General features: G+C 52.2%; 1 protein-coding gene across 6 annotated transcripts; it reads right to left on the reverse strand.

Annotated features, from left to right (window-relative positions):
- Positions 1-29: 29 nt before the first annotated feature.
- On the reverse strand, positions 30-13977 carry EMP2 (epithelial membrane protein 2). Of its 6 annotated transcripts, none has more exons than XM_039368005.1 (5): positions 13831-13977; positions 5083-5208; positions 4077-4167; positions 2662-2808; positions 30-2350 (listed from the first exon to the last, which is right to left on the reverse strand). In XM_039368005.1, exons 2-5 carry the CDS (start codon positions 5158-5160, stop codon positions 2163-2165), a joined length of 504 nt encoding a protein of 167 aa, XP_039223939.1. In that variant the 5' UTR covers positions 5161-5208; positions 13831-13977; the 3' UTR covers positions 30-2162. The 6 variants fall into 6 exon arrangements, with proteins under 6 accessions (XP_039223939.1, XP_039223936.1, XP_039223937.1 ...); XM_039368002.1 differs by lacking the exon at positions 13831-13977 and adding an exon at positions 9783-9909; XM_039368003.1 differs by lacking the exon at positions 13831-13977 and adding an exon at positions 9779-9874.
- Positions 13978-17612: the final 3635 nt, after the last annotated feature.

The following is a 17612-nucleotide window of genomic DNA, read 5'->3' on the forward strand; positions in this document are numbered from 1 at the left end:
GTACACAACAGAATGAAATGCCAGCCTAATACCGGTTGTAATGTTTTATTTCCACATACAATTTGATAGGTATATAAAATACAAAACAACGGAGGCACTGTTGGTGGAATTGAGCTACAAATTTATCCTCTGTTAGAAACCCCAAATGCTCGATTGCTCCAAACCTTGGAGAACTCTGGCATCTCAGAGAGGCTTGTTCCGCTTCTGGTAGAGCTGCAGCTGCACTTGGTGGGAAAGGGCTGTTCTGCGTTTCTAAGGCAGAATTGCCTGGTTGTAGGAAGGCTTCCTCTTTGCTTCTTGCGAAGGAGTTAGAAATTTAAATGTAAATAGCGTTATATCTTTGTGTACATGTGCTATTTTTTTTAAAACATAAATATAAATTCAAACTATAACATCACCAGAGGAGTTAGTTGTTCTGAATAAAGGTTCACCGGTGGCAAAAACTTATTTTTAAAGTCTGCATAGAGTTACAGCCTGAAGATAAAGAGTCAGCTCTCGGTCAGGGAAGAGGGAAGGGGGGGGGTGGACCAGGGGTTATCCCGAAGGGAGGAAGTGGTGGAAATTAAAGGCAGAATTAAAGCACTAAAGGCCAAAGAGGATGAGGATATGTCTAGCGGGAACACATCCCTTCCCACACGTCTGAGGATGCTATGTCAGTCCAGACAAAGCCATTCTCTCACTCCAAATATCCGCTTAATAAGACCCTAATTTAAGATGCCCTCTGTGGGTTTGGCGCAGGGGCTGTTTAGAAAGCAGACAAGATCTGTCATTCTTGCAGGTCGAGCCTGTTCTTCGTGTTCATAAAAGCAGCCACTAGTTCTGTAGCGCTCATTTCCTAGTGAGAAAATTCAGGAATGAACCTGTCGCAATCTAGTAAAAGCAACATGGTTTCCCTGAGGGAGAGAACTGGGGGTGGCTGGAAGAAATGCCAGCAGAGAGGAGGGATGCGGTGAGTCTGCCTCGGGTCCAAGACGGTCAGTAAGGGTCTCCCTGGCCTCTGGCGGTTCCGGGCACCCCTCTCCCAGCGTGGCCCGTGCGTCTTGCTTCGGAGGCCCCCCCCCCCGGCCGCTCTGGATCGGCCTGCCTTGAAGTCTGCCCATGTCTGCCGGCGGTTCTGGGGCCTGGGAGGCTTGCAAACACGGTCAAGCTTTGGTGCCAATGCCAGTCCAAAGTCCAGCCTCTTCTGCGCCAACGGGCAGCCATTGCAGGGTCACCTCAGGTCGAGAGGAGCTCCCTCATCGGGGCTTTGCTTCCTCCCGTGATGCACGCAGAAGGAATGTTTCAAGTTCCTCAGAAAATGGGGAAAGGGACAAAACCGGGAGGAATTCCGCGCCAGGCTGGACTGGAGGGCCTGGCCACAGGAAGGGCCATCTGGAGCTGTGCCAAACATGGAAAAGGCTCCAGCTGTGGATCAAGACCGGGACTTACGTGGCATCCAGTGAGGTAGCTCAGGAGGCCTCGAGCCTCTCTGGGGAGCAGCTTCGTCTGGGGCAAAGGGCCCTCGTGCCCCCCGGGCAGGGCAAAAGTGAGACCCTCAGCTGCCCCACTGAGAGGTGCTGTTGCACAAAGGGCAGATCAGAGCAGGGCCTTTGGCACCCAGGAGGCACTGGAATTCGCTACGGTTGCCCCAGCTTGCAAGACGCCAGCCCTCAGCGTTTTACAGAACGGGGGGGGGGGCAAGGGCAATGTGGGCGGTGAGGAGCTCCGCTTCGTGGGCGTAAAAGGAAACCTGCGTCCAGCTGGCTGGGCCTGAGTTAAGGAGGCTGGCATCTGCTGCACGCTGCCAGTCACAGCCAGACTCCCACCTGTGTGCCCCCGGCCCCACCTTGGGTTAAGGCCTAGTAGCCCCACTGTTGTTTGGGGAGCTGCAGAGCCAGAGAAGCCCCACAAGCAGGAGGGGGGCCGGCATGCCCGGGCTCTGAGTCACCCAAGAGCCATGCAGGCTGCTGGCTGGCGCTGGGCATCCCTGCCCAGATGTGCCCGTCCACCCACCTCTTTCGTCTCTTCTGTCCTCCCATCGGCCTTGTAATGCGACGCCAAGGACGGGGAGAGGCCCAACCACAACTTTACTACAAACGCTTCTATTTACACAAGGGGGGCTGGAATTCCAGCAGAGCTGGGGGGCGGGGGACTGTCCTCCCTCGCCAGCCGCCCGCCCGGCTTTATTTGCGCTTCCTCAGGACGAGGTACATGAGGCCACTGAGCAGGGTGAAGGCGAAGGCGACCCAGGCCAGCACATAGGAGTAGCCGAACCGGCCGCTCTCCACCCCAGCCGGGCCGTAGCTGGAGCCCCGGTGCAGCTCCGCCTGCCGGTCGGTGTAGACGGAGGCCCCGATCATCACGCACAGGCCTGCGGGTGAGAGGCAGAGATGGCCCCACTTAACGTCAACCACAAACTGGGGGCCTACAGTGGCAGTAGTCCTCGGCTTATGACCAGAATGTCTGTTGCTGAGCAAGGCGGTGGTTAAGAAGCCCCCGCCCTGCGATTCCTGGATCGGGCAAGGCTTTGGAAAGGTTGCCTTTCTTATCTCTTCTCCCCAGCAAAAGGGATCCTTGGGGGGAGAGTGTCCCTTTCCTCCCCCCCCCCAATCTGGTTTAGCACTCCCATTAAAAATGTCGGTCCAGTTCCAGGAGAGTGGATTTTAAAGCAGGGCTACTCACAGGACAAGAGCTGGATGATGGAGGTCAACACAAACCGCTCGCCTTGCTTCAGGCGGAAGAGCTGAAGGAGGAAGACGAAAAAGGCCACGCAGCAAAGAATCGTGGACAAGATCATCGTGGCTTGGACAGTCTGGATAGACGGGTATTCTGGAGGGTGGGGGTGGGGTGAATAAAAAGGTCACTTCTCAGGCAAACTGCCCACTGAACGTCCAGCAGGGCACAAGGCTGGTTCCCCCCAGGGCTCCACTTTAAGTCCTGTGGGCTTCAATTCCCAGAATTCCCCAACCGGCATGAAAGCCTAGAGCAGGGACATCCAACCTTCGCAACTTTAAGATCTGGGGAAATCTGGGAGTTGAAGTCCACAGGGGTCACGGTCAGACACTCCTGCCATACTGTGTAGCCCAACATGCCATGGCAGGTAAGCCAAGATTGATGGCTTAAGGCCGAGTGCTGGAGAAGCTTCAAAGACAAGCTTCAGCCAAAGCAAGGCCCCTCCTTGTTCCGGACGGCAGCAGCACCTGGGGGCCTCCCCTGCCCAAGCTCATTTTCCACCCGCTTTTCCGCCCCCAGATCCGCCCGCATCCTGCCCGAGACGTCCTCGTGCCAAGTCCATGCCGAAGGACAATAAAAAAAGCTCGGCCTCTCCTGCCAACTCTCCATCCTCAGTTTCCTCCGCAGGAAAATCAGCCGGCTTCAACTGCAAGGCGCTTTTTGAATCGGGCAGCTGGGGGCCCCTCCCTTCCTCCCCTTCCCTCCCCAAGGGCCTTGGCAAAGCGCCCCTGCCTCTCTGGAGGTGGCCCCCACTCCTCAAACGGGGGGAAATCCCAGAGGAAGGGGCTAGGGGTTGGGGCGGGTGGTCCCTGGGGGGGCAGACAGGGCTACAGCCTGGACCTCCCACCCCCCAAAAAATGTTACTTCTCAGAGACAGCATCCAAAATGCAAGCACGGTAACACAACATAAAGGTAAAGGCTTCCCTGTCCGGTCCTGTCTGACTCCAGAGCGCAGGGTCATCCCCCCTTTTGGGGCGAGGGAGCCGGCATCGCCCAAAGACACTTTTCATGGGGCAAGCAGGGCGATATGCCAAAGGCGCACAAAACACTGCTATCTTCCCACCAACGCGGCATCTATCTATCTACTTGCACTTGCATGCCTTCGAGCTGCTTGGACCCGGCTGCCAGCTGACAAGCTCAGCATCTTTAATCACTGAGCCATCTTGCCCCAGTAACATATTATACGTCTGTGCAGCTGGGAAAATGTGGAACGCCATGATATCCTGGCATTTTGCAACCACAAAGTCTAGTTAGAAGACTTGGGGGCTGGGGAGGGAGGCGGAGCAGACCCCCTCATGGGTACCATTGGAGCGCCTGTCTCTTCCCACCCCCAGCAAGGAGAGAAGCCCCACCTGGAGCCTCACCTGGAAGGGTATGGTCCAGGGCTGTACAGTTGCTCTCATTGAAGCAATGGTGCCAGATGTCCGTGAAGAAGCCATCGCCAACCCACCAGGCCTAGAGAAGAAGGCAAAAGGGACCTCTGCTCAGGAGACCAGGAACCAGCTTTTTTTAAAATAATAAATAAAAAATACCCAAAGCTATGCACAGGTGATGAATTTTCATCAAGCATTTGTGGCTGGCAGTTATTGCCTACGGACTTCGTCTACGGATAGGCAGAGGGAGAACTTTGTAAATATGTCTAACAAAAGAGTCAGGAAGTAGCTCCATGTGTGGGTGTGCGTGTGGGTGTGCACGCACGCAAGCCAAGGTGGTGTTTTGTTTCAGTTGATGAGGTCAGTATTTGGGTTCTATTCAGCCTGAATTCAGCTCAGGCCTGAGTAAATCCATTATGTTTTGTTTACAGACAATTCATGACCAGTGAAAACTCAGCCATAACTGATCTGCAGCCTGTGGATTGGCAAGTCAGACAGAGAGATGTGACTTCAAAGAAAAGAATTGGCTCCCCTCCCCCACCCAGTTTGAGTCGACCTGCAAACTGGTATAAAGTGGCACCAGTTACCTATTTGCAGTATGTGTGAAGCAAGACTTCTGACAGCTTTGTTCATTTGAATAGGCATTACCCCAAAGTGGGAATCTTAGTTCATGGGGGGGGGGTTCCTTTTTAAGCTGGGCACTGAAACAATGGAGACCTCCTCAGCAGCACCTCCTAGACCTAGACCAATGTTTCTCAACCTTGGCTGCTTAAAGATGTGTGGCCTTCAATTCCCAGAATTCCCCAGCCAGCTTTGGGGGAATTCTGGGAGTTGCAAGGGGCCAAGGTTAAGCAACACTGCCTTAGACTAAGGGCATCGTCCGTGTATTTCCAGATTAGAAGAGACTCAGATCTGTAAAATTTAATTTCCGTGTTCAGAGGACTTCCCTTTAATCTTGGAATCAAATCCCAAACTGAAAGCTACCCTGGCAACTCACGTTATCAATTGTAGAGATGAACAAAAGGGCAGCTGAAGTGATGTGGAAGAGGATGATAAATGCCAGGAGAATCAGCATCTTGGCGTGGGGGGGGGGGCGGTTCTTTCAGATGAGAAGAAAGCGATGCTGTTTAGACACAAAGGGAAAACAGAACAGAATTATGCCACGCAATGCATTAATACGTCCTCTGGAAAATTTCTGCTACTCCAGTCAAGCCAATTTTGTCACTTCTTTTACTTTGACACAATTATTCAACAATTTTCACGAATCAAAGCTGCCTTCTCAAAAGACACGTCTGAAAGTTGCCAAGCTTGAAAAACGCAAATTTAGAAGAACTCTGGAGAGGAGGTTGGGCCTGATCTTCTCCTTTTAAAAACAAAAGGCCTTGCCTAAGAGTGGAAGATCTTGATCTGCCAGTTAAAAAATCTAAATCTGAACCTGGAAGGGTGGCGGCTGCGATGCAGATTTCCTTACCGTCTCCTCAACCCAGGATACCATGAAAGCATTCTGTGGTGACAAGTGGACAACTCTAAATTTATGGAAGCTGGATATTTGCCTCATTTTCCTCATAGATGCAGTAAGACCACTGGATCTTCACTGGATCTATAGCTCCTTCACTGCTGCAATTCCAGAAGCACAAGAAAACCAGACTTTCCATTTTTCCCATTTATTTCACAGGGTGGCTCATCTGATCCTAATCACTCTGCTCTCCTTTCTTTCCCTCTCTAAACACCCAAGCATTTGCAACATACTTCCCTCTGCAAATAGCCACAGCGCTTAGGACTTATATACCACTTCAGGGTGCTTCACAGCCCTCTCTAAGCAGCACCATATTGCCCCCCAACCATCTGGGTCCTCATTTTATCAACCTCGGAAAGAGGGAAGGCTGAGTCAACCTTTAGCAGGTCAGGATCGAACTCCTGGCAGTGTGCAGAATCAGCCTGCAATCCTGCATTCTATCCACTGGGCCACCGGGTCTCTTTTTATAAATACCCATTCAACCACAGTGGGATGGCAACAAGGGAGCCGATACCTTGAGGTTTGGGGGCCGGGGATCTACTGGGTTCAGGGTACCTGAATCTATAGAACCGATGGGCCTATCAGAGAGGCAGTTCTACCCGTACCTTCCTCAAGCAAAGGAAGGGCGGGATGCAACCTGAGGGCCTCTGAAGGGTCTTCCTTGGCCAGACACGCAGGGGGCAGTTAACAAAAGAAGACTGGGTGGGGCGCTTTTCTTGGGTGGCCCCGTAAACTCCTCTCTGCTGGCCCTAAAGGAGATTTTAAAGATTTGTCTAACCTCGGATCTGTCGAACATTGTTCCAGGATTAAGTCTGCGCTTTTCTCTGGTCCTGAAACACCATCTCTGCGTCTGTTTTTGCTTAATGGCCCAGCCTTCATTTAGAACAGGGCACGCCACTGTTTTCAAGCTGGCCTTTCGACCGCTCTGCTTCGTTTCCGAAAGGAGAACACAGGCAGGATAAACAAGCAGAATCTGCTTTGACTGACATGAAGATTCCTTAGGTACATTAGTGGAATTACTCACCCTGCTTCTGTCACATTAAAAGATCTACAACTTGGTGGAGCAGCTCTGGGGCCACACCTGAGGATTTGGGAGGGGCTGCTTTAAAAGGAGCTGATGCTCAGAAGGTCAGCTGCCCTTCATGCGGGTCCCGGGTTGGGCCCGCTGGTCTCCAAGGAAGAGACTGTTTGCTTTTTGTATATTGTGCAGTTTGGAGCTTTGTTTGTAAACCATTCTCGCTATTAGCTGTTGGGTCACTGGTGGTGGTGCCACTGAACCACGCAGAGAAGGCAGATTTGATGCCCCCTCTGAAAAAGGGCAGAGGATTGAAACGCTACTGTTGGCTAAGAAGAGGAAGACTTGAGACTCGGAAGATCCAGCCTCCAGGATGCAATTTGCTGTCCTTGACCTAATGCCACTTCGGGGGAGGGGGGAGTACAGCATCCACAGCTGGGAGATTGCAGAGCAGAGGGAAGGAAATGGCAGTGGGGAGAGGGACTAGGGAGAGAGAGGGAGAGGGCCAAAATTCTCCTTCTCACAATGCCCAGTTTGTGTGGCCACACCTAAAGGGCATCTTGTGAAAGGGGGACCTTCCTATCAAAGCCTTCCAGAACAGCACTGGTGGGCGGGCTGCCTGGAGAGCCATGCAGCGACGGCCAGTCCCAGAATGCCTTTTTCCTCAGTCGGGAGCCCTGCCTGAGAAACGTCTGTTTGCCCAACCAGGGAGTGGCCGGAGGAGAACTTTAAGCCAGGATCCTGGCTCCCTGAAATGACAAAAAGGCCCCGCCAGCAACGAGTGCAGCAAGCTGCCTTGTGATAAAACAGGGTTGTCTGGTTCTGCTTATGTTTTCTTGCTGGCCACCTGCTTCCTCTTCCGTTTACCTGCTGCTCGTTGTTTTGTCTGCGCTGGGCCAGGGAAAGATGGATGATACTCGGTGTAATAAAATCTTACAATGCCGTTTTAAACACACCTAAAGGTGTAGGAGGCACCCTGCATCTCCTTAAGCCACCGTTGACAGACGACAAGGGCTGGTTTGCCCAACATGCCAAGCCCACATCCAGGCCAGTTCACTCTGATTAGATTGATCAGTCAACTGATTTATGCCCTGGCCTGATCCATTCAATCTGGGCAGTTTTATTTAAAGAAGTAAAATTGTTCTAAAGAAAAAGAAGCTGCTTCCAAGAGCAGGCAGCCAGATGCTCTTGGAAAGCTTACAAGCTATGATCTACCAATCAAAGCAATGCACGGAAAACAGGCAGGAATGCAAATTGAAGAAAAAATATTGCAAAACAGTCTTGAGATGTCTCTTGTAAAACTACTCAAACAGCAGTGATTCCAACTGCATCCACTTTGAAGGAAGGAAGGCAGAAAAAAATCTGGACGCAGCACTTATGGAAGCAAAGTGGAGGCCCCTTGGCTTACAGCCAAGGGCTCTGGCCAGGCGACCCTAAACTGTGCTTCTGGGTTCATCTTAGGTAATCCAGAGCAGGAGCCATCTTCTTGGGCGCCCTAAATGTCCAGCTTCCCAACAGTGTACCTGGCTGGCCACTGGGGAAGAAGGGACCGAGAGACCAGTGAGTTTCGGGAGAAGCGATGCTTGGGCCAAGAGACCCCCTGGCCCTTCCTTCCCTCCCCCTCAAGAATATAGACTGGAGACCCCGGATGCAAATGGTTACATCAGAGGTTGGACAAGGCTGGATCCCTGGGCCTCTTCTGATAACAGAGCCCTGCTCCGGAAGAGATGAAACGGGAGAGACATCCCAGCCTCCTAACCGGAGGGCATGCAGTGGATGGTGGATTCACTATTCACACATACGCATATATACATGCATGAATATATATACACATATGGAAATCCTCGCTACTCGTCTTATTGTTCTGACCCTTATTTTCCTTCTCCAGTAATCCTAATTCACATGTCACCTTATGCACACTTTCCATAATTAGGTTTGCTGAGTAGGTTACAACTAGCAGGGTTTGCAAAACACGCTAAATTGTTCATCACGGTTTGAAAGCAATAAGAACGGATTCAGCTGCTAAGACGAACCACCCCCCGCCTGGAAAGGGTCCCCCAAACTGATTCTGTGTGAAGGAGACCTTTCTCTGAATCTCGAACCATAGACCGATGCCAAAAAAGCTGCTATGGTGAGAAGGGAAAAGGCGAAACGCAGCTCTGTGGCTCTCCCTTACCTGGACACCTGTTACAGGTACCCCAGGTAGGGAACTCCCTTTGTCGGGATGGGAACGCAGGACAGCCTCTTCAGCCAAACCCTTCAGCTAACAGCCCTTCCTTGCCTCCCCCCATCATTAAAATGTCTGCAGTCCAAGCAGGGTCCTCTGGCCATAATCCAGGGCCTCTTCCAGGTAGCCCTAGCTCCACACTTTACGGGTAGGACAACCGAGGCGCAGGAGGCTGCTTAGCTCAGGCCCACCTTAAGCCCTCGGGCACGATCTGGCTAGAGGGTCTTCACCGACGACCCTCCCCGTCCTAATCCCGGTCGCCAATGAGCTTCGGCATCTACTCCCTGCCCCACAATTACTTCCAGCCAGCGGAGGAGCCCCGGGGCCGGGCTTGGGACGCCTCGGAGGTGCGCAGAGAGCCCCGGACGAGGCTTCGTGGGCGGCTAGAGCTGAATCTCCCGGGAGGCCAAAGAGCCGCAGGAGGGCCCGTCCCGCTCCGGCCACCTTCGGCTGCGCAACGCAAAGCGGACGCACAACGAGGCGGCTCCGGTGTCCTCGGCTTGGAGACCCGCGGCCGTCCGTCCCAGCTCGGCGCCCCCCCCCCCCCCAGCAGGCGCCCCGGCCATTTCCGCAGCGCGGACGGGGCTCCCTCGCGGCCGCCGATGCAGGGCGGGCCGGCCGGGAGCGCCCCCCGCCCCACCCCCCCTTCCGTCCCGCCTGGCGCTGCCGGGCTCCGGCGCCAGAATCGCCGCGACTCAGCCCGGCCGTCCGGCGTCAGCAGCCGCCGCAGCATCCCAGCCCTCCTGGCCAGGCTGCGGCGGAGTCCGGCAGGCGGCAGAGCGAGCGAGAGAGGCTCCCCTCCCTCCCCGCTCCCTCCCTCCCTCCCGGCTACCCGAGAGAAGCACAGCGGGCGAGCCCGGCTCCCCCGGGGGGGCTCTGTCCCTCCCGCCCCCTCCCCGCTCAGCCGGGGACCCTCCCGCGCCTCACTCACTCACTCACCGGCGGCGGCGGCGGCGGCGGGGCTGCTGCGCGCGAGCGAGGAGTCGCTGCTCCGTCTGCCGCCTCCTGGGCCGGCCGTGCCAGGAGCCCGGCTGGGTGGGGAGGGAAGGGGGAGGGGAAAAGGCAGCGGGCTGGGGGAGCCGCCAGCAGGCCGGTCCGGCCCGCAGGGGCGGCGGAGGAAGCGGCGCGCTTCCCGGGAATGGGGGGCTCTCTCGCCGCCGGCCGGAAGAGCAGCCGTTGCTTTGGGGGCGCCGCCCCCCCCGACCGCCCCCCTCCCGGGAAGGGCCCGGCGGGTCGCGCCCCGAAGGAAGGCCGCGCCGTGGCGTGTCGGACAGTCAGCCAGATGTTCCGGCTGCACCGAGCAGTTCTGATCACCCACCCGGGCCTCGTTGTGGGCAAGATCGCCACTTAAAAGGAGGGAAGAGCAAGCGCGGATTCGGTACAGAAACCGCATGTACTTTACAGCCCCCCCTTCCCAAGGCTGAGCCCCCCCCCCCCCTCCAGTTTGGGCAGGTCAGCCAGAACGTGGTTTGCCCAAAGAGGAGACCTCAACCTGCCTTTTTCTTCTTGTTCAGAAGGAGAGTAGCCTGAGACTGGGACTAAAACCCAAAGTCAACAACATTTCCTGACCCGGCCCAGAATCTTGGTCCAGGAATGGAATAAATTGGATGCCTGAGACACTTGAAGCAAAACCAAAAACATTCAAATTATTTTCCACAGAGAGACTTCCAGGACTCCCTGTATAAAACCTTTATCCGCTGGGGGCTTCCCCACCAAAGCCATTTCCCTTCCACGGCAGGGGGCAACCAAGACCCATCATCGCCTGCAGGCGCCTTTTGACACAGAACAATAAAAGTGCCAATGGGACCAATAAGAAACTGGGGGTTGGGTTCTTGGGCCTCTTTAACTGGCCGGGCTTACTGGGCACCTCTTTAGCACAGGAGCAAGGGGAGCCCCACACAACCTGGGACCCCAGCAAGGCATTTTGCTGCAGGGGAGAGAGTAGCAAACAAGAGCCCCTCCCACCAGCCTGGCTGCAGGGCACTAAAGGATGGCCAAGTTATTTTGGCAACCAAGGCAGGAATTTCCACTACCAGCAGTGAAAACACACCAGGGATTCTCCACCTCCCCAGCAGTGAAAACACCCCAGGGAGCAGCAAGAAGCCATATGGTGCCTGTTCAGGTGGCTTCCCGCTGACCTGGAGGCTCTCGGAGGAAGGTCCTGGCTGGCTGAGCAAGCAGATTTTTTAAAAGAAAAAAGAAAAATCGTGTGTGTATATGTGTGCGTATGCGTGTGTAGGACCAGAGAATCCAACCTGGCCCAAGGCAGAACCATTGCCAGATAATCAGCAGAAGCAGAGAAGGATGAGAAGAACTGCCTCCTGCCTCTTGAGAGCAGAAGAGAGATCCCGACGACGCCAAGTGGATTTCTGGCCCCTCACAGGGTCCCTCCCCTCAGTGCTGCTGCCAGGAGAACTGAATGACCCACTGGAAGCATCTGGCCACCATTCTGCTTCAGGTTCATCCAGCAGACCCGGATGCACCAAGCTAGGAAGATGCTCCTTCCGTGTACAAATGAGTGAATGCATCAACTCTAAGAAGGAGGCATCAGCATCTCTCATTTCATTCACCTTTGGCAGCCCAGAGGGCTATTTTCAAGGCCAAAAAGGCTTTGTCCAGATAATGACCTCTTGATAAATATGGCCAGGACAACAAAACACTGTTTTGCTTTCAGATCAAAGGAGGACAAGCACCAGCAGACTTCTGGGCAAGAGGTCAGAAGGGGGCGGCTCAGAGACATGAAGACTGATGGGGGAAGGGAGGGCATGAAGGGGGCACCTGACGGGGTCCCAGAGGCCGGGGCAACTCCTGTGCAGCAGGCCAAACATCGGCCTTGGGTGAAACTGCCTCTTTCTCTCTGTCTCTGAAAGTATCAAAGCCCTTGGCCAAAGCGTGCCTGTTTGCAGGCAAAGATCCTGGATTATCTATCCCAAAGGTCTCTTTTCCTATGTTCTTGGACACCGCAAAAGTGACGGTCCTGCCAAGCTCCAGCCACAGCTCCGACAGGCAGTTCAGCCGAGGGAGGGAGCCACCAGCTTGGGGCACGTCTGATCGCATCAGGAAGGCAGGTGGCCTGCAAACGTGGAGCATTTCCGCCATTTGAGCAGATAATGGCTTGTTGGTGGACATCCCCGGTTGGGCGTGGGGCTCTTTCCTGGGAGAGGGAAGGCCAGGCCACCCGGAGACCTCCCTGCCAGCCCTCCTTCAGCCTTCTAGGTCAACATACCGAAAGGATTGTGAGAGCGACCATCTCACCATTGCCCCAACTTCCTGCTGCAGCACCCCAAAATGGAGACACTTCCCCAACTTGCCTAGACATCAGTGCTGCAGAGCAAAAATATTAGATAAAGGAGATCAAAGGATAAAACAGTTAACCACAAAATTACTGTTTGTTCTGCTTGCAGCAAGATACAAATCTAAAAATAAAACAGAGTACCAGCTTTGCATTTTTCCTACAGCAAAGAAATGTGCAACTATCCAATGTTTTGAAATCTTATCCTGCATCTTCAAAGTGATGCTGGGAATGATCGCTCTTTTTCTACAAGCAAATAATCCGTGGACGCAGTTTAGAGCTGGGCGGTCCCTCTCCCTCTTAGCAGATGTGGGGCTGACCCAGTGGGAAGCCTTCCCTGAATGGAGTACAAAATAACCCAATTAGGACTTCCAGGGATAAAACCAGAATCTTAAAATTGGCATTGACTGTAGATTGTCATAGACAACTGTGTTGAATGAGGCGTATTTAAATTACAGTTACTATTTCTAACATTGGATTTATGTATTAGCACCTGCAGCTCCTGCTCTCTTTTGTCATCTCTCGTGGGCTGCAAAAGGATTTGTAGGCAACCTGCAGTTGCTTAACTTAATTTCTGTTTCTTTTTGCCTCTCCTGGGTTCCGTGTTCTTTATTTCGGAGCATGCCTAGGAACATGTTCAATGCAAAAGTACACTAAAAATCAACAGAGACATGCCTGGGCTGGGACGGGATTAATCTGAGAAAAGAAAGAATGAAAGATTTGGGTGGGGCTGATTGAGCCAGGGGGTGGGGGAGAGGAAGGGGGTGCAAAGGATTTATTTTTCACACAGCAGGAGTGTGGTGAGTGAGAAAACGTTTGGGCTCATGATGGGAGGGGCCACACAACCATTCATTCTCTGGGAAACTTAAGTCGGCTTCTCCCGCCTTCATCTCCTTAAACCCACCAAAGATATCCTGGCATCTTTGATTGGTTGGGCAGCAGAAGTGGTGCAACCCAGTTGATCTGGATGGCGATCAACTACGGAATTATTTTTCAGCAGGGGTGGAAAACTCATTGGGACTTTTGGGAGCACATTGTGAGTCTTGTGCAGGAATTGGGTATGTCTAGTCTAACAAAGAGAAGGACCAGGGGTGACATGATAGCAGTCTTCTAGTATTTAAGGGGCTGACACAAAGAAGAGGGGGGTCCACTTATTCTCCAAAGCACCTGAAGGAAGGACAAGAAGCAGTGGATGGAAACTGATCAAGGAGGAAAACTAACTTAGAACTAAGGAGCAATTTCTTAATAGTGGGACTGAGAACAATTAATCACTGGAACAGCTTGCCTCCAGAAGCTGTGGATGCTCCATCACTGGAGGTTTCTAAGAAGAGATTGGACAACTGTTTGTCTGAAGCGATGAAGGGTTTCCTGCTTGAGCAGAGGGCTGTACTAGAAGACCTCCAAAGTCCCTTCCAGCTTCTCACTGTGATGTTCATAGGAGAGCTTCCCCTTCACTCAAAAGACACGTCTATCAGGAAGCAGGTGGGACTGTCCAGAATGGTCCTGTCACCCACTTGAGCCCCCTCCAGTTGTCCCCTACTGCTCTACCTTGCCTTTATCCTTCCTGCAACCATCCAGAATCTTTATTTTCACAGGGGAAGCAGAGGTTGAGGCTTTGTTTTTGCAGCATGCCAGTTTTAAAAGCAAACACACAAACGGGCACGGGACAAAGTGCACCAACAGCAATTTACCTACCCTGCTAATCAAAAGGACGAATCCACTTCCAGGTTTTAGGTCAGTGGCAAGCAGGTGAGGCACAATGGAGGCCCAGGACAAAGCTTTCATCCCAGACTTGGCAGGACAGTCATCCCTACTGGGTGTGGAAGCGTGTCCCAGCTTTCACCTGCAAGATGTTAGAAAGCAGAACCTGCCAGCTTGAATTAAGATAGCACCTCCTGAGTCAGGATCTGCAGGAGTTTCATGCAAGTCCACTTGGAAGCCTTGGGGATTAGAGGGGGGATTCCTGGCTTTGGAGCTCCTCTCTAGCCAGAAAGGTGTATCAAAGTAGTTGCCCATCAACAAAGACTATTTATTTTCACCAGGGAGATGCTGAAGGCTTTGGCCAACAGATCCTCAGAGATCTTATCCTGATTTCAGCTTTTCGACTTATTGCAGAAGTCTTCTGGCTCTTCCTGTTGGGTTACGCAAAGCTCCAGAGCTCCCTGGCTGACTTGGAAGCACACAGATCAACCTGACACTCCGCAATTACTTGACTGACTCATCGCATTCTCTTCCAGAGGCCCAAACCTGCTTGGCCAGGGCAGAAACAGGTTTTTTGGAGGGCACTCACAGCCCCTCGAGGTGTAAAGAAGGTGTGGTGTGCCTCCGTGGGTCCTTTTTCCTCCTCCTCCTCACTGAAGACTCCTCCCCCACTTAGGCTTTTGATCAAGGAGCAGTCCTGTTGCAGCCATCCCACCCTCTGTCAATGTTTTTCTCCCTAGTAGACTCACTGGCTGCAGACTAAGGATTTTGCCTTGGGAAATAGTCCTCCACCCACCAGAATGGCTACCGATTTGCATTAACTGTAAAACCAATCATGCAGACTTGCATTGTGAAGCAGTAGAGAAACAGTTATTTTCTATCCCCATTTGAATATTTGGGGGAGGGAGGGGGCATATAAAGATCCTCCCAATATGTCCAGTTTTCCACACAGAAGACCTGGATTGTTTTTGAAGTTTTCTATTTTCTTTTAACTTTCAGGAAGCATCAACCCAAAACTCATCAAAGCAACTGGGAACAGAGACAGTTCTTAATTAACCATTAAGAATCATGCCACTGAATATGCTTGCTCTGCTACAGCGATCCCCTTTATTTATTTATTTTTCTTCTTTTGAACAAAATTAGGGAGGTGGAGAAAGAATTTGCCTCACCTTCCCAAGGCTGGCTCCACTCTTCCTTCCGGGCAAACCGCAAAGGAGTTAGTGAAACTTTCTTTTCTCATTAAGGAGATTCCTGCCACAGAACCGGCTCAAGGGCATCTCTGCCAGTTACCGGACTGGTTACTCATCTCCTCATTACAGGTAGCAGACCGGGAAGGGGGGTACGCAGCGCAGGGCTATTTCAAAATCTCTGGGTGAACAAAAAGGGGCCATTTCCGCATTCCAAGCCAGATCTTGTCGCCCTCCCCCGCCCTGGGAGGAAGGGCCCCATTTATTAAAAGTGAACTCAACGTTCTTGCGTTACTGACGAGGGAGGCATTAAAAATAAATCAAGGTCATCCTGGTCTCCCTAAGTGCTGATCCCAAGCTCTTATTATTCATATTTTCACGGCAGCTGTCACTTTTGCCATAGTTCACCAAGCACACACCGGAATATTTTGGTCTCTACTTTTAAAAAGGAAAGCTATGCTGCTCACAGCATTTTGGGGCATGTATAATTAACTTGTTTTTGTGAGTTTGTTCCCTAAGCTTGCCAGCTTCTTCAATTAAAAAAAAATCTCTTACGCCAGCATGGTAAACAAAAGGTAAACGCTTATTTAGGTAAGTGTTTGGCCTCCCCATTTCATTGCACAGATGAAAGTGGCGAAGCAGCTGAGGCACAATTAAAGTGTTTAATGAAACCCCATAAAACCAAGATTAAAGAGCAGCCACTGACCCATTCAAGAAGGGCCAGCAAAAGGTAATGAAACAGCATTCAAGTATGGGGCAGTGCCTAAACATTTGGGGAATATAATAAAGGCAGAGATGCAGCCCTGGCTCCTAGAAAAGAGGCTTTCCTGGCCAGGGAAGGGCACTTTCCAACCCCCTGGAGGCATTGGACCTAATGCTGAAATAAGAAAGTCCTCCAGCCGAGAGCTCAACGCACTGCAATTCACGTGGAGACAATCTTCTCAACAACAGTAGAGAGATTGTTATCCTACTGCCTCCTTCCCAAAAACGTTTTTTTCAACTTTCCCATCTTCTCCTGCCCTGGGATTCTGTGTAGTCTCCCTTCTGACCCTGTTCTAGGGAGCACCTGGAGACCAGGTGAGGGGGCCTGCTGCTTCCTGGGAAAGACCCCTGTCCTCGTCACTCAAGAGCCACCTGCAAGGATCCTGGGCCCAGCAAAGGATGGGATCAACGTCCCCCAAGAGAATAACAATAGAAATAGACTTATATACTGCTTCATAGCGCTCTACGGCACTCTCTAAGCAGCAGAGTCCCTAAGTCTCTCTAAGTTATAGAGTCAGCATTATTGCCCCCAACAATCTGGAACCTCCTTTTACTGACCTTGGAAGGATGGAAAGCTGAGTCAACCTTGAGCCGGTCAGGATCGAACTCTTGGCAGTTGGTAGAATTAGCCTGCAATTCAGATGCTAAGAGGGAAACCGTCCTTGGAGGAGGTTGTGAATAAGAAAACGAAACTAACAGAAAGGGTGTATACTCAAACGTTAGTCCTTTTGTGTTGAGGGGATTTGCTTTCTGACAGACATGTTGAACATCTTTTCCCTCTGAGAAAATTCTCGTGAGCCACTATAGCGCTTGAGATATTAAAAATAACAAAAAGGGTGCACGATTAGCTGTCACCACATACGTATCACCCAGGAATTCATCTCCTCCTCTTTAAAGACGTCCTGGTCAGAGGGAGAATTCTATCGCTTAGCCACCTATCACTGCCTGGTGAATCTCCAAGCATCACCTTATTCAAGATCCCCAAGGGACTTGTACGGTGCGACAGAGGAGTTTTAGGAAAGTGTACTCCCCTTTCCCAAATTTGTGCCTCAACATCCATCATACCACTTCCAGCTGGTGTGGCCAACAGAGCAAATGTGCATCACAATCAGATGGTTAACGTCTGGATGTGCCTTTTGAGGGAAGAGAGGAGGGGGGAAAGAACGGAAGCCGAAGGTGGGGAAAAGGTGGATTGGAGCAGCCAAGGGAGGGATCTTAGAACATCCTGGGCAAAATGTGCTCCCTCCAGATTGCAGCCAATAACTGAGGCTTTCCCAACCCTTCGGGCTTTTCAAAAGCTCAAGCAAACCCTCTTGTTTAGGTTGGAGGGAAGAGCTGGACCTTTTCCGTCAGAACAGGCGCTCATTCTTCTCTGAACATGCCCACCAGCAACACTTCTCTGCATACTTGGCCACTGGCACAGGCAATGGCCAGAGATCTGCATTGTCCAAACGGCCAGGCCGCTGGACGCCAGATGACATTTCGCAGCCCTGGCAAAGTCTCTCCACCCACCTCGCTTGTGCTTCCTTCCCCCTCTTTCTTGCACCAGCCCTAAACGGCTATGGGGACACACGGTATGGAAGAACTTCTAGGTTTAGGTGGCTGGACGCAGGAGGAAGGGCCTGTTTACGACTAGAGGTCTCTGGGTTGGAAATATTCTCAAAAGCAAGAAAAGGTCTTTGCACAATTTGCTACATCTGGATCCTAGAAGGATCTGGGGTTATTAATTGGAAGCTAATTTGCTTTCTCAATAACGGAGAACAGAGCCCAACCACCTAGCCTTGCATCTGCCCCCCCCCCGGGATACCACCCAACCCATAATGCTTT

This window comes from Crotalus tigris, unplaced genomic scaffold (genome assembly GCF_016545835.1).
Source record: "Crotalus tigris isolate CLP2741 ecotype Arizona unplaced genomic scaffold, ASM1654583v1 scf7180000020608.1315917, whole genome shotgun sequence".
Taxonomy (NCBI): domain Eukaryota; kingdom Metazoa; phylum Chordata; class Lepidosauria; order Squamata; family Viperidae; genus Crotalus; species Crotalus tigris.